Below are 22,467 nucleotides of genomic sequence, written 5' to 3' on the forward strand. Positions count from 1 at the left end.
GTCTTGTGTGGTACAACTGGAAACATACTGTACCTTTGGGAGCTCAGCATCGGAAATTCTATTTGACATAATCGAAAGTTCAAGCTTACTTTTATAAAATTGCTCTTACAGTCTGCAAAAAATAATAAGCCGGATCCAATTTGAAGATTAAGAACAACGCAATCATCAACATTAACCCTTTGACGGTTATGGAAATGAGCAGTTTCCGTTTACTTAATTCGCGCAGCATTAGGAGTAAACAGTATTCGAAAGTGGCAGCTGTTTTCCCCCGCCGTTCTTCCGAAAATGTCACCTTTCTCTGACGATGCCGTAGATAGCTCGCCTCGCGCATTTAAAAAATTTCTTAAAGTATTTGTAGTACATAAATAACAGTTTTTACGTACTTTAAAATAATTATTAAACAGTAAATTATAAATGATTATAACCAATTATATAAATAATAATAAATAATTATAAATATAAGACAAATATTAAATTGAAAGGACTAAATAAATACAACTAACGTAAAACTTTATGAAGCACAGTATAAATACAGTAATTACCTAAAAATCTTTTTGTGTGTGATATACTTTAAAACATGGAATTGCACATAATGGGGCATTACAGTCTTTGCGATACGTACATGTTTCACGGCGAATTCTTTTTCCATTAGCATCATTTTTGCTGCAACATACCACACATCGTCTAGTAGGTTCTTTCTAATAGAGAATTTCAGAAATATTTGTCACGCAAGCCTTCATGCCTACATCACAAGTAAAACTAAATCGGCTAGGAGCGTGAGAACTTGAATCAATTATACACCACTGTCGAACACTCGAAAAATCTTCCTCATCGCTTGCATCGTCTTCTGAGCTTGAAATACTGTGAACAAAGTCTTCATCAGATTCAAAACTTGATAAGCTTTCTGTATCACAATCATAATCATCATCATACCTATCTAACTTTCGCTTTTGAGCCATTTTACTGTACAAACACACTAAAATCCGCGCCAAAATACGTATAAAATGAACAAGGTAAAAAAAAAACCTTCATTATGCAAAGAAATTCATGGAACTCGTACTGCCATCTGTAGACAGTAAAACTAACTAAATTTCGCGAGTAGCATTCGTTTGAAACACAATCAGTGCAGAATAATAATGGCGAACGAAGTCAGCTCGTCAGCGCACATTGGGGAAAAATTTCACTACGCGAGTAGTGCTTGTTACTAACCATTTCGGTCAAAGTCTTGCTCCTGAGCGGAACTCGTTTGCGCGCATTATGAAGCACGATTCGATTGCGAGCTGAACTCGTTCATAACCATCAAAGGGTTAACTGAAATAGATAATTTTAACTTATACCGTCCGTTATACATTAAACGCACATGCAAAAATGTATTCTGCGCTTGCGCACACGCATATGAGCGGTTGTTAAGGTCTTACGCGCATGCGTAAACGCCTATGCACATGCGTCAAAGTGGCGCATGTGCAGAAAGTTTTTAGCTATGAGGGCCGGATTATGGGTGTCCGAATTAACGACTTTTGACCGTATTTGTAACTTAACAAGCCTTCCGGTGCAGCACAATAACATAGCCCAGTTTCATCAACATTGTAGATGTCATCTGCTGAAAAATTTTCAAGAAGCTCGGGCAGTTTTGTTGACTTCCATTCTTCAGCATCTGCACTATCAGCACTTTCTTTCTCACTATGTGCTTTCTTGAATTTTATGTCATGTCTAGATTTCCATCGAGAAAACCGACCGTAGCTAAATTCATTGTGGCTCAGTTTTTTAACGAGTTCCTCTGCTTTGCATTTTAACATTGAGCCGCTTACTCGCACAGCTCGTCCAGTAACAATGGCAAACCATTCATTAAGGGCTTCATTGACGTCTGGATCCTTGCTTTCAAGCTTTGGTTTTTTGGAAGCTCTTCCTCGTTCTTCCCATAGTGCCCATTCTTCTCACAGCTCATTCTCTTGTTTTATCAAGCGCGAAATTGTTGTCTTTGTCAATCCGGTAATTTCCAGCAGTTAACATTAGGGTTGCCACTTAAACAGGGGAATGAAATTCCCAGACTTTTCCAGGTTTTCCAGGTGTGTTTTAAGGAAATTCCAGTCTATCCACGTAATGTGCGTTGGCTGTGCTAAGAGGTAAATTAATTATGGTATTACCTAAGGACACAACATTTGCCAATTACATATGACTTACATATATATATATATAAATATAATCCCCCAAAGCATTACTATTTTAACTCAATCTTCAGTGAAGGAAACAATTCCTATTAAGGAATTGACGCCACTGAAGATTCTCCATTGAAGAATCCCCACTGAAGATTGAGATTAGAATCTGCGCAATCTGGATTAAAAATGCCTTTTTTTGCAAACATTTTGCAGCTAAACAAAAGAAATATATTTAATGATATTTTTAAATAAATTCACTGTAATTTCCGGATGAAACGTCGCAACATTTACGTGTTTAAAACTTAAATTTTAAGCGGGTGCGGCGTTTCTACCCATGCGGCATTTGGGTGTACTAAAAATAAAATATTTCCTATGATGGTCATTGTACATAGTTTGGATGGCCTGGTCATTGTACATAGACTGGTGCTCTTCCCACACAAAAGACCACTCAGTTGCTTTTTGCGAACGTTATTTTGTTTACATTCTCCCCTTGAACGGACCTACATGCCTTATTCACTCTATACGGGATCTCAGAACAATAACATTCTTCCCCCTTTCAAATCAACATTCTCATCGGTTTGAATAGTCTCTCTCCTTTGCCATTCGATGAATCTTCCAGGACTCATCCTGTCCCCACCCCTGCCTTTTCTGCAATTTTTTTCAAAGGCGGACACGACTCCACCTGCCTCGTAATAATGAACTCTGACTTATTTCCCCTTCAGCATGAATCGATTTTTCTTGGCATTCTGCCAGATACAGATCCCATCAGTTTGAGTACAAGTACTTGTTGGATAGTTTTTAAGTAAGAAAGAAGCAGAAAATTTTTGAAAATGGCACCTAAACGTCACAGAAGCTATACTGCTGGTTTTTAGCTTAATGTAATTTCACGTGCTGAACAAATTGGAAATAGAGTAGCAGCTCTAGAGTTTGAAGTGGACGAGACATGTATTCCACGTTGGAGAATTGAAAAAGAACTTAAAAATATGACACAACAGATACGAGCCAAAAGAAGTGGTACTGTAAGGTGGCCGAATCCAGAGGATGACTTTGCAAACTGGATAAAGGAGCAACGAGGAAAGGGAATGGCAATTTCGACTGTAAAAATTCGCTTACAAGCAAAATTTATAGCAAAACAAATGAACATAAAGGAGGGCCTTGCTGGTGCAGTAGATTTATGAAAAGAAAAAATATTTCTGTGCGTACTAGAACAACAGTCGGGCAACAATTATCAATGGACGGGCAGGATAAAAAGGCATCTTTTCTAAAATATGTGACAGATATTATTGAAAAAAAAACTTCTTCGGTCACAAATAATAAATATGGATGAAACACCGTTAGCTTTCGACTCTCCTGCAAACAGAACTGTTGATGAAACTGGTGCAAAAACTGTACCTGTGCTTACGACGGGGCATGAAAGAACGTCATTCACATGTGTGTTAGCTTGTGCCGCAAACGGTGACAAGCTAAAGCTGATGATCAATTTTAAATGAAAGACTATTCCAAAAGGAGATTTTTCTGATGACATAATTATTTGTGCAAACGAGAACAGCAGGATGTACGAAACAATCATGAATGAGTGACTACAGAAAGTTTGGCAGTGTTGTAAGGGATCTTTTTTCCAACCAAAAGGGTTATTAAGAATGGATTCCATGCGTGCTCATTTACTTGAGTCAGTGAAAACCAGATGTCAAAAATTGTCTACGACTGTAGCAATAATTCCTGGTGATTTGACAAAAATCTTACAACCATTAGATTTGTCAGGTAATAAATCCTTCAAAGCTGAAGTCCGAAAGTGGTGGGAGTGTTGGATGAGTGAAGGATTGCATATGTATACCAAAAGCGGTAAAATGCGTGGAGCATCTTATGAAGAAGTTGCAAAGTGGGTAGGAAGTGCGTGGAAATCGGTTAAAACATTGTCAATAATAGCAGGGTTCAAAGAAGCTGAGATTATATCCTTAAATAAAGAGACTGTAAACCAAGAGGATGAATGTGATGATCTGGAAGACTTGGACTTAGATCAGGAATTACTAAATCTTTTTAATTCAGATAGTGAAGAATCACATTTTGATAGCTTCATATGATGTATAGTTTGCTGTAATTCCTTTTGTAAGTAAAATTTAAAATTTCCTTTTGTCATCCAAATTTAATATTTCATTGTTGCAACCTTTTTTATAATATAGTCTGAGTATTACAAATATGGACTTCTTTAGTGGGTAAATATAAATATATATGTGAACATAAATATATTTTCAACATTTCTTACCTTTATTTTTTAGTTATGATTTCTGTAGAAACTGTATTGCACCAGATGGCGCTGTGTGCGCTTGAATTCTTCGGACTAGTGCAGAAGCTTGATGATTGCGAAAGATGTAACACCAACGCGGAACATTAATCCGAGTTTATATGAGCTTCTCTTTGTTGTAAATGTATTTAATTGTATTGTCAATAAAATATGGAGAAAAAGATAAAAGGCAAGAATGCGTCTGACAGGTAAGTGAGATTTCTTTATATTTTGATTTGAATTGAGTTTTAGAGACAAAGAATGTATATGCGTATTTACAGTTTCATTTCATGCATTTTTCTTAACTGATATGTCATATATCAGGACTTAGGTTGAGATTTTGCATCTATACGGCCTACAACGATGTCACGTGCAATTTAATCTATTGCGGCGTTTCTGTGCAATTTTAATTTTTTCCCCACCATTTTTCTCGAGTGCGGTGTTTACGCTGATGCGGCCTTTCTTCCGGAAATTACGGTAGGTATTTTATATTTATTCAGCAGCATACATAAGCAAAAAATATGTGCATTAAAATTCGTGATGGTATGTCATCATACTGCTAGAATTAATTTCAGGATTATACCAGAGAAAATTTCTTGAAATTTAAAAGTATTACTTACTAATAATAAATAAATTTAGAGGGAAGAAGCAACATTAAATGATACGAATAACATAAAAATAAAGATAATTACTTTAAAATTGAATTAGAATAATCAACGATATTTTAGCAAAGATAGTTATATTTAATGGTTAGCCTAGATGACTGATTACTATTTTTTTATTTTACTGCAAAATGACAAATAAGACATTTATTAAAAAGGGCCAAAAAAAAAAAAAAAAAAAGGATTTAAAAGATTTTGTGATAAAATGCTAATATATGGTCAGGCCTTGCCATGATTTTGAAAATTGTCATCAAAGCCGAAATGACCCGTTTACTGCTCATCATGTTGCCAAATCCCGTGTGTACCATACATTATAAAGAAGTTTTAAAAGATTTTGCAATAAAACCCTAATATACGCTAAGGTTTTGGCACGATTTTGAAAATTGTCGCCAACACCAAAATGACCAGTTTACTGCTCATCATCATGTCGCCAAATCTGTGTATATCATACATGGATGTTAGAATAGGATACGGAGGTTATTCTAACCCATGTAGTATAATGATACGTGTTCTAACCAAAGAACGTATATATAAGATAGAAAGGTTCCATAGACATAATGCTATTATGCCACTAGAAAGCGGAGGGAAAATTCACCAAGGGATTTGGCGACGGACCCTGGTGGCCAGAATTATCCTCTCTGCGATGTGTGCAAGAAATTGAGGAATACATGTGAAGAAGAAGCCTTCTTTGACAAAACATTTCTTCTTTGATTTTTCACAATAATTTAAACATGGATTTTCGTAGTTTTTTTTTTTTTTTTTTTTTTTTTTCCCACTCAAAATAACTAATCTATTAATTAATTTACTTGTGCAAAAAAATATTTTCTTTTGCATTAAAGTTTAAAGAAATTTTAAACAATATTCATTTTATGAACTCTTGATAATGTGACCTTTGAACTTCAACACCGGCTTCGAGCTTTGACGACAGATATTTCGTGCATGCGCAGCTGTTTCCCTCTACACTGGAACAGAGCCACTCCTGTTGCAGAGAAGTTTTCCTTCTTAACAAACATATCATTTGATTCTAACTTCCATAGTACCGTATACTAGGATTAAACAGATTTTGTTTTATATGAGAATAAGTGTTTTTTTAGTTCAACATGCACTGCACATGCACATGTGATTCTCGGGGTTACTGGAAACTTGCTTTGCCTTTCTAAAAGACAATCTAATTGGAACTGTGAAAATTGGCTCTATGCCAGCTGCCCGAATGACGCTCACGCGATACATTAAATCGCCAAGAAAGTGATCGCTTCCAACGTCGGCGCAAAACACCCTTGTTTGGGGGGGGGATCGCCATATGAAATTCCCTGACGTTTCCAGATTTTGACTAAAATATTTAAACTCCCTGACTTTTCCCTGGATATTTTGGTCAATTTTTGAATTCCCAGACTTTTTTCGGTTTTCCAGGTAGCGTGGCAACTTTGCGACACTGACTAGTGTTTCGTGGCTGTTGCTTGATCTTATCCAGGAAACCAATTTTTTCAGCTAACGTCAAGTCCCGGCGTGGCATTTTGGCAGGGGAGACAAGACACGCGCACAGTTCACAGGCTAAAGTGGTCTGAAGAAACCTTGGTGTTTCAGGGTCAAGATGTTGAAGTCAAGACAAAGATAAAATGCTCGCCATTCAAATCATCCCAAAAGAGTGGTGAAATGATAGCTTTCTTGTGTAAATCATGATTGACAGGTGGGAATTCCTTTCAGGTGGAGCCAGACACTATTGTTCATTTCCTCGAAAAGCGAAGACGCAGTGGAACCAATATTCTCGCTGGCGGCTACGGGTGGCTCTGTTTTAAGAAAGGTGAAAGAAAATGGTTCGCATGTTCACCTTCCACTGGTTTTGGTCTTGTCATGCACTTTAAAGAATTCCTGACCTTTGCTAAAGCACTCTCCTGGAGAGCGCAGCTACAGATCCTCCCATATGTCGCAGACCACTTGTACATCCGCTGTAAGCTGCCAACTTGTGTCTTCTGTTTCTTATCCGCTCTCACGTTTTTTGGTCCGATTAAACGGAATTTTGGTCAAAAAAAGCGAATAATATTAGGTTTACGCACATAGGATTTGTTTCGGCTCTTTAGGATTCGGTGCGAAAAAGCAGCTGGTCCGATTATCCGACAGTACGATTAACCGGATTCGACTGTACATGCAATTTATGACATCGATTCTTAAATGATATAAGGATAATTACACATTAAAAGCTACAAAACATTTACGTTTTGTAGCAACAACACTTAATAAAATATTTATGAATCTTTTTTAATTTGAATCCATACCCAGACATTTTGGCTAATTTATATATCGATTTCCTTCTTTTTAAACATATTTTCTAACAGTTAGATATTTTCTTTGAAAACGCAAACCAATTTTCTTCCCAGTTTCTGCATGTTTTATCTCCTAACTTGTTAACCTCTCCACAGAGTTTACTTGATCTGGTAAAAGTTAAATAGTCCACCCCCCTTCCCGACAGATGTGAAGCAAAACATAACTATGTCTGAAAGTTAACTACAATATCAGACGAAGGTTTAAATAAGCCTCTTATTTAAAAAGAACTTAGAACATAAAGGCATGTTCTGATGCTAACAAAATCAGTTACAGCTCGTGGTGATGTAATTAAACAAGAACAGTCAAATTAGAAATGTCGACTAAGTGGTCAAAGACTATACAATTTAATTTTAATTTAAGCTGGCTCAGTAACTCTATCATATGAGGAAACAGAAATGGGAAATTATAGGAAAGGCTGAAATCATAAACAACTGAGTAATTTACATAATAATAACTTTACATAATAATAACTGTACATATCTTTGAAGAATAATTTTCTTTGTGTATTAAGTTTCTTTCTTCAACATGTTTCCATTTCATTTTAGAATTTTTGGATTTAAATAATGTTTTTTTAAAAAAAAAAAAAAAAAAAAAAACACCTAAATCCATTTTGGAACCTATAGAAAAAGATGCTAATTTTATTTCTTTAATAATATGAAAATTCAGAAGAAATATGAAATACATATGGTAAGGATCAGTTACAGAGCTGGTGTGGCAGAATTTTTTGGATTTAGTGACACACCGAACTACAAAATCTAGAAATGGCAAAACGTTCAGAATTTAGAGCAGGCATTGGAAGCTGAATTTAGAAAGACACTAGGCAGCAGAATTTAGGATCCACAGAGATTGCATCAAGTAGAATGCCTAGTGCCAGCTCTGTGTATGATGCTTTAAAAAAATTCCTTTTTATAATGCCTGTCCATGTGATAAGATTAGAAGCATTTCTGATATTTTTCATGCTTGTATCTAGACAAAAGTACAGAAAACAAATGGAAGATAAACATGTTAAGTGTGTGTGTGTGTGTGATTATGGCAAAATTATGGCAAAGCCTCGAGGGCTATCTGCCTAAAGGGAGGGATGCTTTCGTGGAGGACTTTCTAAGGGAAGCTGGCTCATATACACGTTACACATGGGGAAAACCACGAAAACGCCCATGCAGACAGCCCGTTCGCGGGATTCGAACCTCGGACCGAACTACCAGTGTTCAGCGACTTTACTGCTCGGCTGCTGGTGGGCTAAACATGTTAAGAAAAAGATTCTAGTATCAGAAGTAGAACATTCAAATATCATATTTTTAATTCAAAATATTTTGCTTTTATTTTTCTTCCAGATGTGTTCTCTTAAAAGCACGACATTCATTGCAAACTTTCTGCAAAATACATCCAGTACATGTTAACACTGAGGAGACATTTTTCATTTTGTCACATATTTCTGGAATCTTCTAGAATCGTAGATCTATAAATCTTGCCTTCGAATCTTTCTAAACTTTTCAAGCTGCAATATCTAACATCCTAAAGAAACATTATCCCTACCAACTTTGTAGCAGCAAAAAGGCAGAAATATTTTGAAAAAAAAGAAGGAGGAAGTGTAAAATTAATTTTATAGAGTAAACTTATACATAATTTGAGAATTCATAATAGTCTGATACAATTATATATGGGAAAAACGCTTACTATGAAAAAATTAAAAAGAAAACATTCTTAATTAATTACATAGCTAATTTGCTTTTGCTAAGAACCGTTTCCAAAGTTGTGCTTTATAGAGTTATACCTTATTTTTCAGATTCAAAATATTGTATAAGTTGCCAAAATGGAACTTTAATATGACAATGAAAAATAAAAACGTTTTATTTTAATGTTATTTTTTAAATATAATTTCAATATATTACCATTATTTTAATGAAATTTATCAGTGTTGCAATGTTTTAAAAAAAATCGGCGAAAAATTCCCAGATCTCGGAATTAAAAATTTTCTATAGAAACTGATCTTAAAATCGCCAAAATGTTGATAAGTCGCCAAATTTACAGCCTTTTAATATGGGAATTCACATCCTCAAAAGTGAAAAGTTGTTTAAGAGCTCTTCATTAGCAAAAATGAATTTTGAAATACTTTTGTTTCACTTCTTGCTTATAAACTCGAGTATCCCACCATTTATATTAGAAATAGGAACAAATTATAACTCATTCAAAGGATAACCATATATGTCAGTGAATCGCCAAAATTATTTCTCCAAAATGCTAATTCACTCAAAATGGCAGTCATAAAAAAAAGACAGAAATTTCAGATATTTAAAATTAAGACCTTCTACAGATTTTGGCCAAAATTAAAGACCAAAAATCGATTCCAAAAAAACCTAAGGACTTTTAAGGACTGTTAAGGACCATATGAATCTTGGCAGATAGACCTAGTGTGCTTTGCTATAATCTATCAAACCAGTACATGATAATTCGTCAGACCCTTTTATGTTTCACATAGGAAACGAGATTATTATTTTAAACTAACTATGCTTATATTCCTCTATTTTGTTTTTATCGCTATCATTTGTAATAAAATTTCTGTATGCTATTTTCCATAAAATTACACCATAATTCTTTTTTTGTAAGAATGACAGATGAAAGTTTTTATTAATAAGGATGTTTAGCTGATTTTTACTGTACTGCAGGTACCGCTTGGTTTGTGTCTGAAAAAAATCGCCAAGTGGTATTGATTGTTCATGAAATCTGAAAGCCCTCTGCCTGAAATGGGTTTTTCGGTAAACCTAATGTTGCCGAAACTAGCCGTGTGGAAAACTGTGGTTTGTTTTAGTTTTTTCATTAAAAAGTGGTCATTTCTGAGAATATCGCCAAATGTGTTGTGATAAATAGAAATTTTGGCTATTTTTTGTAATAGCAACCTTTTCATTATCGACCAGGTTTTTTTTTTTTTTTTTTTTTCTTACTATCCTTATCAACTGCTGTGTTGCTTATCAACACGTGCATTCGTGTTGCACTTAAATGTGGGTCACAGCATTTGAGTATGTCTGAGGTAAGTAAGAAGATGAATGTTGATGGTTTCGATTCTGATGAAATCGTGAATCTGGACGTACTTATCTGCCATTAACAGCGGATGAGCCGAAACGACCAAAAATTTAATTGAATTGCTTACATAGAGGATGGGGGAGATGGTGGTGGGAAGTGTGAATGTATGCTTGTGAAAAAAGATATGTTAAAAAATTGACATTTCATATATTTATTTGTCACTGTGTGTATTTTTGGTTATTTATTACTGCCTGTTTGTGTACGTTTGGTTATTTGTTCATCTCTGTTAAGACAGCGGCGAATTTTTTTTCTGGTTAACATTGATAGTTTTAACCTTCTTTTAGCTTCCTGATTTTATTTAAGTGAAAATAGATCAATGTGTAGATGGACCAAGTTAAGGCATTGCACAATGCCTCGTTTATGCAAGTCTCTGATTTTTTTTTAGGTTAAAATAGCTCGATGTGTACATGGACACCGAGTTTATGTAAGTCTTTGACTTCTTGTTTAGGTTTTGTGTAGCGGGCAGAAGGATCAACACCATCTTGAAACTGGTGCCGATCTCGGGGTAAAAAAAGATTCAATTCGCCGATGGGTACCACAGAGTAAATTTAATGATGTTCTTTAGTGAATGCACAATATTATCTTGCTTAAAGTGGTTGCTTTTCTTGCATATATATCAATGCTTTTGAGCACACAACAATTAAGTGTTCTGGTTAACTGTCAAAATTATGCATTAATTCAGGAAACCATAACTTTAACTAATATTGCAAAAGTGGGAGAAATGCAGAAAGCAACTATTGACAAAACTGGAAAAATTTTTAATTTCTACAAACTGAATTTTTTACTTCAATCAATTATACTTTGGATTAACCATTGCAAAATTACTTAATTACTTCAATGTGAAAACTGGAAAGATTTCTTGAAAAGTAAGCATTTTATTTTCCTGTATTTTATTTTCCAATGCTTATTTATTTCATAACATTAAAATTTGTATTTTAAACTGCTTAAATATGTTTTAATATACTGATAGTTTTTTATAACTTAATCCTAGTAAGTTAATTTTTTAGATCAATATAAAGCTTACTTGTTAAATTCTTGTACATAAAGAAATATTAGAAGAATATTGATGATCAGCATAAAACTTTTACATCACTGTTATATGTTATATGCAAGCATAATTCATCACTTCTTAAGCATTTTAAATTATGATATTCTTCCCAAAATAAAAATATGATAGCTCTGTAATTTCATGACAGAATTTAAAACCTTCTCCCGAATTTTTTTTTGGGAGGAAAGATCCAAAAATTATAATTCTGAAATTTTTCAAATTTACAAGAGTTTTTAACAAAATTAGGAACTAAAACAAATAAATACATACTGCTATTATGCCTCCATCTTCATTGATAACAAGATAACCAGCATGATGATGCATTTTATCAACAGAAAAAGTTGTCATTTTGCTAAAACATAAATAACATTACAGATACATGCTAACTGGGAGAAACTAATGCACATATAAGTGGCAAACAAGCATCATTAAGTAGCAAAGCAATCTATATATTACAATATCAAATCCATCTAACTTTATTAGTAAAACTCTAATAGATTTTAAAAAATGCAATTTATATTCATGCCAAATATGAAAATTTCAAATCTTCTCCTGCTTTTGAGACTTTCAATATATGAAACCAATTTATATTTCATTAGAGTAATGGGATTGAATCCTTAATAATGCAGTCAGCCAAAACTGGTTCTGTCATTTCAGTGAGAGATTGTGATGTCACTGAGTGTCAAAGAACGTCAATACATATTCTATGATTGCTAGAGCTCAGATTTTTTGTTAGATATAAATCCACATGCTGGTGGATAAAATTGAGGAATTTGGTGGATATGAACTTTCATATGAAATTTAAAAAATCTTTTAATAACTTATATATTATTTAAATTATGAAAAATTTATGAAATAAAACTTCACATATTCTAAAAAAGAAAAAAGAAAACTAACATTATGTCGGCTAGGCCTCAATTAAAGCATGTTGTGCTCCACTAAACAGTTGCACAATGCCTCGTTTATGCCAACCTTTTGCATGTCACAATGTTTTCCACTATTCTTTTTTCAAAAACTAATGTGCTTCCAATTTTAATGTTTCCTAAAAAAAACTTCTGGCATTTGTTACCGCTTCTAATTTTGAAAGACTAAACTATTTCAGATCTTTTATATTATTGAAATGATCACAATTTTAAGCATTCCTTCATTAATCTAGATCTACCACAATGTCATTATATCTGGACACTGCTTGGCAATCTTATGTACTGCTGAATATGATACGTATATTTAAGAAGTACCTTTTTCATTCTGTCAGCATTCAAACTGCAAAGACTTACAAACATAATGTATTGCATTGATGAAGCCTACCACTTTATGTATCCTGAATGCTGTGAATGGTAAAAATATATTAACTGGTGCACCTTGGTGAAAAGTGGCGATTTTTGGCGACACTTGGACACCGAGTTTGTGCAATTCTTTTGATTTGTTATTTGGTCTTTGTGTAGTGGCGATTTTTGCCAAAAATCACCGCTACACAAAGCCACATCAGAGAATTGCACAAACTTGGCATTGCACACTGCCTTGAATTTTTCCATGAATATATCGATCTATTTTCACTTAAAAAGCATCAGCCAACAAAAAATATGTACTCTCAATAGACTACATTTTAATTCAAACAATCAAATAACATAAAAAAGGAAATTCATTGTAGCACTACACAAAGGCAATATCCACTTATCTAACTTAGAAATCTGCCTGTCTTCAGTCAAACAAAGTTCCTTAACAGCGTCCAAAAACTTCCTAATATTATCTGAACTAGAATCTGTATACTGACATCACCACATTAATTCATCAAGATAAAAATAAAAAATATCCTCCATAGTGCCAGTATCCTCTGATGTTCGACCATACGCATTTCCTTCCTACAAACAGGACACTTATAATGGCAACTAAGTAAACCTTTATTTACACACCAATCAATTAATGCTCTTTTCCCCTTTCGTTCCAAATCGTAAAAAAATTTCAAATTAATCTTACCACATTCAGCCCTTTTACCGTCTAAACCACAAAACAAGCAACGAAATTCCATCCAACACACAGCACAAGGCCTTACAAATTTTTTTCTTATCATTCAAAATTCACAGCAGTCACGCAACCAATTATGTCATAATAAAGATTCCATAACATTCAACTACTCAGGTTACCATAAACGAAATAACTTGGTGATAAATGTAACAACAATTTTGCGATAATAGAAAGGGCACCCTTAGATCTTCTCTAACCACTGTGAATAAATAACTCGCCTGATCTATAAGCAGTACCGTAAATAGACTTCAGATGAAAAAAAAAAAAAAAATTTACCTCTGCCAACTCCCCATGATTTATAGTACTCCAAAAAATATGATAAATAATTCAAGAGTTTCTGATTGACAATCATTTTTTCCCGGCTGGATTAAATATTAGCACATAGTTATAGGGGGGAAGTGCAGAATCGCCCACTGCTTGGCGCGTTTTTAAGAATTGCAAATACTTGGTATTCATGTACACATCAACCTATTTTCACTCAAAAAAACATTCCAGAATTGCACAAAAATGGCATTGTGCTCTCCCTTTATCCATGTACACATCGACCTATTTTCACTTAAAAAGTCAAAGAAAATTGACAAAAATCCAATTCTTCTTACTCTTGTAAAAAAGCACTAAACAAACATCAATCAAATAAGTGGCCGATTCTGCACTTTAGCCGTTATAGGGTCTCAAAGTGGAAAATGCTAACAGAAACTTTCTGCAAAAAAATTATGAAATATTCTTCATCTTTTTTCCTTCTAATTTTAGGTCAACAAAGTTTAAAGAGTCAAAATTGGAACCTCATTCATAGCATCAATTGGTTTTATTTCAGCTTTGCTTCTTTTCGGGATCAGAGTTCTATTAGATTTTCCATTCATGGAGACAAATCAATTTACAGAAAAAGAAAACATCCCATGCAAAATAGACTTAAAAAAAAAAAAAAAAAAAAAAAAAAAAAACCATGTAAAACACAGGATTAAAGAGAAAAGCCCTAAATTAACAGAGATTTTATGCAAAATTTAATTTAAAATTTTATATGTTTTCAAAAATATAATTGCTTGCCTACTTATTTTGAATTAAATCAGTCATTAAAAATAATTATCCCGATTCAGGACACACATTTTTTTTATCTATTCTGAATAAACTCGCAGTGTTTTTTGTGGCTATGCTGGTGACCTTCACAGTCTTTTGCTATGAGAAAACACAAGTTTTATACTACACCTCATTCAACTCAGCATCTAGGTACCTGTCCAAAAGCATGTGCGGGTATTTTCATCTCTGCCAAATGCATTAAGTTAGTCATTCAGCCTGTTTCACAGTTTGGCAGGATAACACATAAATAATTTGTAAATTCGTTCTTTTAGGACTTCACTAAAAATCTTGTAGAAACAAACTATTTTCGCCCAGATTGTAACATGCCTTTTTACGTGATGCCATGTTTCAAGGTCTATCACACTTTCTAATTTGAAGCAATTATTTTTTGTGTGTATTTTTCTTATTTTAAATAACATCCTTCACATTTCTCCTACACAAATATATATTCAATTTATGATTAGAAAATCCAAAATTATTTCAAAAATATTTCTTTGTTCATTCGGCACAAAAAACATACTAACAAATTAACTTACAACAATTATTTACCAGTTATTTTGAATTCATTAGAATATTAAAAAATACAGAAATTTCGGAAAAATATTTGTAAAATCTCTTGTTCTGCTAATTAAAAGTATAGTAAAAAAATGGATAATTTTTGCAAGGAAACAGAAAAAAAAAAGGTTAGTTAAGGAGTTAAAGTGGGGAAAGTGCAGAATCATCCACTGCTTCGCACGTTTCTCAAAATTGCCAATTTGAAAATAACAAGTCAAAGAATTGCACAAACTCAGCATCCATGTACACATCAACCTATTTTCACTTCAAAAAACATCAAAGAATTGCACAAACGGTTTTAGTAGACTTTAAGGTACCTCTTGTATTATGGTTGTTGTTTCGTTTATCGATAAGTTGCTACATTTATGGTAGCCTGAATGTTATGAAAACCCTATTGTGACGTAATCGGGTGCACGATTCTGAAAAATTTTGAATCATGGGATGTTTTGTAAGTGCTTTTTGTGGTGTGTGCTGGTTTTATTGTTTAGACGGTAGAATGGCTGAATGTAGTAAGATTAATTTGAAGTTTCTGTATGATTTGGAACGAAAGGGGGGAAAAGAGCATTAACTGACTGGTGTGCAAATGAATGTTTACTTAGTAGCCATTATAAGTGTCCTATATGTAGGAAAGATATGCATCTAGTCGAACGTAAAAACCGTGTAGATGGATTTGAATGGGTTTGTAGGAAGAAAAGTTCAGATGTGGCGACGCCAATATACGAATTCGAGTTCAGATAATTTTAGGAAGTTTTTTGATGCTGTTAAGGAATTTGTGTGCCACAGATTAAAGACAAAGGAACTTCTAAATAGAGCAAGTGGATATTTGCTTTTTGTAGTGCTTAAATGTATAACATGTTTTTCCTTTTTTAAGTTATTTTACTGTTTGGTTTGAAATGTAGTAATTTTTTGTTTGCCTGTATTGTAGGATTGGGTGCTCATTCGACTTTTTAAGTGAAAATATATATCGATGTGTACATGGACAAAGTGAAGGGAGTGCGCAATGCAAGTTTGTGCAATTCTTGGATTTTTTTTTAAAGTGAAAATAGGTTGATGTGTACATGGATAAAATCAAGGGGAGTGTGCAATGCCATTTTTGTGCAATTCGGGGAATTTTTTTAAGTGAAAATAGGTTGATATGCACATGGATACCGAATTTGTGCAATTCTTTGTCTTTGTGTAGTGGCGATTTTTGGCGCAAAAATCATTGTTATGCAAGCCAAAATAATAAGTCAAAGAATTGCACAAATTCGGCATCCATGTACTGCCAAAAATTGCCAAGTTTCGCCAAGGAGTACCCTAAAATATACTTTTACAGCACAAACTTGGATTGCACACTCCCTTGACTTTGTCCAAATACACATCATAGTCCTAGCTAGTAACCTTGGATTGCACACTCCCTAGACTTTGTCCAAATACACATCATAGTCCTAGCTAGTAACCTTTATCGCCTTACCAAAATGTCGCCAAACTACCTGTTACCATATTCCAAAGATTAGCCGAAATGATATTGAACACTGCATAATAAGGTACAAATACAAAATTAAATTTCACTAATGGCAGAGTAAAAACTTGACTATCCAGCAGTCAAAGTCACCGAATTTTTTTTATAATTCAGCCCATAAAACAGCCATGTACAGGACTCTCAAAATCCAGCTAATAACTTCTAAAATATGAATAGAATTACATGGTTCTCTTTCAGAAGACACACCTCCATCCCATCATTGTATTCATCGTATTGTTCCAAGAATCATACTTTGAATAGGATATGCCTCCAGACAACATGGTGTATTTTCAGTTACAAGATCCTGGCATCAAGAAAAATGTCTTTAAACGGGAACGAAATGTGGCATTATCTGAAAACAAAACCAATGGCAATGCAACATAAAAAATTACGATATGCGATTGTTATATGCCACACCTGAACCAGCATTTCTACTTAATACTGGAAGTAGATGCAGATAATGAAAATATAATTTCATTTTTCCCTTTTATATTTTATCTTTGGTGGAATAATTTAAGTATTAAAAATTTTAAGGTTCTGCATGATTTTCATTCAAGAATTTACCGATAGCAATTTAAACTTTAGAATTTTGTACTTTTTTCTTTGTCTTTTAGTTAAATTACAAAACAGATACTTATTCTGACAGAAATAAAGCAAAAAATTCTTTTTTTTTTTTTTTTTTTTTTTTTTTTAATGAAATCAATCTTTAGTAATATTTTATTTACATAGATATCAAAGAATTATTTTTGATAATATATGCTAATTCTTCAGTTATAATTATTCACATATTTATACACTATGACACACTAACACAAAAAATAGTGATAACTTTAAATGATAAGATAGGAAGTTACGGAACTGTAAATTATAAACCTTGAAAAATTAAGTTTTTCCCCCCTTCCCCAGTCCCAACATGAATTCATATTTTGTCCAGCATTCTGCATCTTTCACCGAGTTTTATCTTTTAGAATACAACCACATTTCTGTATATATATTTTAAATACGAAATATGAGATTGTTTTATCTACTTTTTAACGAATTATTCTAAATCTATTCCATAACTTTTATGTTAATGATAGCTGGACAGAAAAAAACAACATTTTTAACCCTCGGGAAGGAGCGTGGGGTGTATCATACCCCAACCCTACATAAAAGTGGAATATTCCTAACTTGTGAAACTGAAATTCTGTGCTACTTTCAGTAGCTGAGTTTCTAGTTATGGTTGACTTTCAGAACCACTTTTTCTTTGCCTGTGTGTTTCAGAAAAAGATTTATCGGTATTTTGTTGGAACTGGGGTATGACACACCCCACGTGCCTGTCCGTGTAAGTGTTTTTCTGACTGAATATTTAGGTCAGAAGTTTATTTCTAGAGTGTAACAGTAAATATTTCTACTAAGTAATTTTAAAGTACTTGACATTAAATTATTAAAAATTTCTATCTGCATTATGGCAAAAAGAATGAGTCCCTATGAACTGGAGATGCAACGCATTTGAGATTTATTAGAAATATTTGAAAGCGATGAAGATTGCTTTTCGGAAACTGAAGATGAAACTAAGAATATTTTCTACAATGTTTTGGTTTCGAAAAAGAAAAAACATTAATTCCTGATGTTCCTAAAAAATTAAAAACTATTCTTATGCTTTCAACATTATATAACGATCATGCTATAGATGATACTATTGGAGAAAATAAAACTTCGGGAATTATATGTTTTAATAATATGACTAAAGGAGCAGTGGATATGGGAGATGAAATGTCAGCCAATTATTCAATTGCCAGAATAAGGAGAAGGTGGCCAATGGCAATTTTCTTTCCTGCACTGAATGTTGCTGTAATAAATGTTTGAATTATATTACATTCAACTGCTAATCCACCAACAAGAAACAGAAGTCTGTTTTTGAAGGACTTACCATTACAATTAATGAAAAAAAGTATTGAACAAAGATCAGAGATTAATACTTTTCCAAGAAATTGAGGTACTGCATGCAAAAGAAAAGCAGAAGTTTCGATGAAGAATTAAAACGAATACATGAAATTAGAAACAACTAAGTATGAAAGATGTGTTAAATTCTTTGCCCTCCCGCCAAGGACAGAAGAATGTGAATGCAATGTTTAAAATGTGAAAACATTCTGTGCCAAGAACACATGAATGTATTTCGTTCAAAGTGTGAAGAAATAAAAAAAAGCATGGTGTATTAGAGATGCAATGAAACTTAGAGGCATGATGTTTATTATTTTCATCTATTTTAATTTTAACTCTAAGATTATTTCGGAAATTAATTTTTTGAAACCCAATTATTATTCACTTGTTTATAATACACGAGAACAAAACAAAAAAAAAGTTTTAAAACTAAATAATACTATTTTTATTGTATTTTAAATATTGGGGTATGTGATACCTCACGCGCCCGTTCTAGTAACTTTTCTTGGTGCGCCTTCCGCCGGGTTAAGAGTCTATATCTTTATTTCTGAAAAATAAACTCTCGCTAAAAAATGAGAAAATTATGAACCGAACCTTTGACAACACACATCATCATACGCACGCCAAGCCCTGAATTTTTTAGAAAAGATATGGTTGAAATTAAATGAAACTCTCACATAATTTGAAATTACTCACCAAAGGTTGTGATATCTTAACTTCACAAACACGTTTTTTTCACTTTAAAACAGAGGTAAACGCAAATTTTCGGGGGAACTATTACTAAACGAAGTTGAGAGATTAACCCGTGTTTAAAGCTTGCAACACTCCTCTTCATCGCCAACTGTCATGTGCACCGTATACTAGGATTAAGCCTAAATGAGAAAAGTCTTGGAATTCATTTGCAGAGTTTTTAACAAAATGTACCCATGTATGAAATACTTGCCCACTTCCTAAATTTATATCAGTACTTAAATAAAGTCGAATGCATTTTGATATAATACAAGAATTTTAGTCATTTGCACTGAAAATGACGTATGAAAATATTTTTGTCATTTTAAAGTTTTTCGAATTTTAAGGCGTACGATTATTTTACCTTTCTTGGAAATTAAATTAATTTATAGTACAAATTCTGCTGATTCATAAATCAAATATGGGACTTCATAAATATCAACAAAAAGGCGATAAATGAGCCAAATTAGACTCCCGAAACTTTTTTGGCCAATCAAAATAGGTTTCACTTCTAAAGCTCTGCTTCTTGTCATGTGAAAAATCTTATGATATGTAGTCAGATTCATATTATTCTTTATATTTTCTTATATTTCTAATATTTTTCTTATAGCAAAAAAAAATATTACGCAGACTTAAACAATATTTTTTAATATAAACAAAAATATTTTTATTTGAATCCGCCTCATTTCCGCTTCATTTTCATATGTGCGCTTTTCAGGAGTTTTCATGCTCAACTCTGCGTGTTTAATGCAATATCCATACCTGAGTTTTCAGTCTGATGCTTCGAAATTAAATGGAAATTTTGAAATTATGTTTGCAGTTTAGTATTTTGAAACTGAAATGTAAACTTTTGAGTTCCAGTGTAGTTTACCGTCTTTTTTAACATATTTAAAGTAAACGGCTAATGCTTTTGAATAGGTAAATTAAATTTAATAATCATTAATTTTTTTAGTGCCCTTGAGAATGTCCAAAGTTAAACATTCAAAAAAGAAATGCGTAACAAATTATCAGCTTAAATCAAAATCGTGCGGTATCAAAACAGAATCAGATTCTCGTATTACCACGGACAACGAATCATCCAGCTTTGCTTATACTCGTTCTGCTGAGTTTTCCGCAAGTAAAACATCCAAACTTGAAGGATCTTGTTATGAAAGCTCTGTGAACTTAAGTTCAGGACGAGAATTAACTGCAGACTGTTCTTCAGATTACATGAAAAATTCTATTTTGGAGGAAGTTCTAAATGAAAAAAAAGCAGCATTACTACAATCTCCGGAAGTTATGAAACTTTTTAGGGATGAACAGCTGAAGCGACAGAGCAAAAAGTAGTAATCTTGAAAAGAATAACCTTTATTACAAAAGAATGTAATAAGATTGTTATTTAGATAAAATTTACGCTGTTTTTTTTTTTTTTCACTTCTTCAAGTATACTGTTAAAAAAAAAAGGGGGAATTTCATAATCTTGGGAAAAACATTTGGAAAAATTAACCCCTTAGGCAAATGTTAAGTGTGGTACGGTAAAGAATTCTATTTATAATTTTTGGTTCAAGAAGCATAAATGTATGAAATTTTGTGCTTGGAAAAGTTCAGACTTAATTTGTGGATCTGCAAGTTTTTTATAGAGTGTATTAGGTAGTGTATTTTATAGTGTAAGTAGGTATATTTGATATAATAATAAAATTATAAACAGAATGAAACTGGGAAGCAGAAATTCTAATAAGAATGAACTTGGATAAGTAATATGTTAATTATCAAAATATTATCCTTAGTAAATTGCCTACTATTTTAAGGCTGTGCTTTTCCTATTCGACCATGACAATTTAGTGTGCTGTTTTTTTATTAAGCGTAATGAACCTGTTTTTCAGTTTGAACAGCTGGAATAAAATATTCAGATCCCATATATATTTTTTAAAAAATTTAAGGTTCGAAAATTCAAATCGTCATGCTTTTTAATCATATGATTATTTTAAATCCTAATCAAAAAATCCATTAAGTGTGTGTACTGAAATCTTTGGATAGATTAGTTTTAGTGACAACTAGCAGAAATGGTCATTTAAATAAAGAACACAATTTTTGCAATTTCGGTTGACATGAATCGCCAGTATAATCTCTTGGTGGTTCCAAATGCCAAACTTCTAATTTTCTGGAGAGAATTTGTATTCCACAAATTATGTTAATTTGTATTAATTCTTGAAATAGTTCTTCCATATTTATCATTGTTTTTAAAAAATGTAAAACATTTAAATTCTTACTCAAATATATTTTGTCAAATTATATTGGGAACATGAACTTCAAGATTTAAGAGTTTTAATCATGCACTTCTTTTACTAAATCTGATTTTTTTTTTTAAATATAGGTATATTTTTAAAAATAATCATAAATATACTTTCATGAAGTGCAGATTTCAATTTTTCTCTTGACAAGAAACTTTAAATTATGATAAAAGTGTTTTTTGTCTTTATATGAAGCTTCAGTGACGTAAATTTCATGTTTAAGATACTTCCCACCTCTAATAATTTATGTAAATGGCTTCTACATTTGCAGCTTCTTGATAAATATCTAGTAAGCTGTATACAGTATTATTCTAGTTTCTTAATAATTACAGAATCTACTTCATTTATTACAATATTTTACTAGAAAGATAAAAAAATGCTTTTTTTCATTTGAATAGTTAGCAATTTTTGAGTTGCTAATTGTATGTCAATTTTGAATTTCAGCATTTCGTGTGTAGGCTGTTTCAAATAAATGGAGCATATAATTCTTGCTTTTCAAATTGTTATTTTTTTTATATAAAGAAGTATCTCATGTCATCTGATGAAGGATAAAAAGGAAGCTATACAATAATGTTCATTTACAAGTTCAATATTTTATCAATAAACAATTCCTTAGTGATGAATTGAACAAAGTATGCAAAATGATTACATGTTCTATTTTGTAAAGCTTGGCTTCCCTTCGGCACCTTGTGCTCCTATGCATGCACAATGAACTTTTTTTTTATTTAGTTATTTACGGACGCATTTCCTTCACTCCAGAGAGAACGTCAGTCCTGTAAAAGTATTTAAGAATTCTGAATGCATTTAGTAATAAAGTTCCCTAAAATTCGATAACGCCAGGGA

At 32.7% G+C, this 22,467-nt stretch overlaps 2 protein-coding genes across 8 annotated transcripts in view; one reads left to right on the top strand and one right to left on the bottom strand.

Moving 5' to 3' along the window:
• Lamtor4 (Late endosomal/lysosomal adaptor, MAPK and MTOR activator 4) overlaps positions 1-19,780 on the bottom strand; it is a 45,277-nt gene extending 25,497 nt beyond the window's left edge. The window contains exons 1-2 of one of the 3 annotated variants that reach the window (XM_035359559.2): positions 19,719-19,780; positions 11,818-11,899 (exon numbers count right to left, since the gene is read on the bottom strand). In XM_035359559.2, coding sequence (XP_035215450.1) covers positions 11,818-11,895 — 78 coding nt within the window. In that variant the 5' untranslated portion in view covers positions 11,896-11,899; positions 19,719-19,780. Of the gene's footprint in view, positions 1-11,817; positions 11,900-16,885; positions 16,952-19,321; positions 19,512-19,718 lie in introns of those variants that run through there. The other 2 variants (XM_035359558.2, XM_085819057.1) reach the window with 2 other exon arrangements.
• Positions 19,781-20,089: 309 nt separating this feature from the next.
• LOC118189023 (transmembrane protein 126) overlaps positions 20,090-22,467 on the top strand; it is a 33,094-nt gene continuing 30,716 nt past the window's right edge. For 2 of the 5 annotated variants that reach the window (XM_035359555.2, XM_085819056.1), the window contains exon 1: positions 20,298-20,676. The gene's annotated coding sequence lies outside the window, so the exon portion shown is untranslated. Of the gene's footprint in view, positions 20,273-20,297; positions 20,717-22,467 lie in introns of those variants that run through there. The other 3 variants (XM_035359557.2, XM_035359554.2, XM_035359556.2) reach the window with 3 other exon arrangements.

This window comes from Stegodyphus dumicola, chromosome 6 (assembly GCF_044657685.1).
Source record: "Stegodyphus dumicola isolate Sdum_Otavi_A_Nest chromosome 6, ASM4465768v1".
Classification (NCBI taxonomy): Eukaryota; Metazoa; Arthropoda; class Arachnida; order Araneae; family Eresidae; genus Stegodyphus; species Stegodyphus dumicola.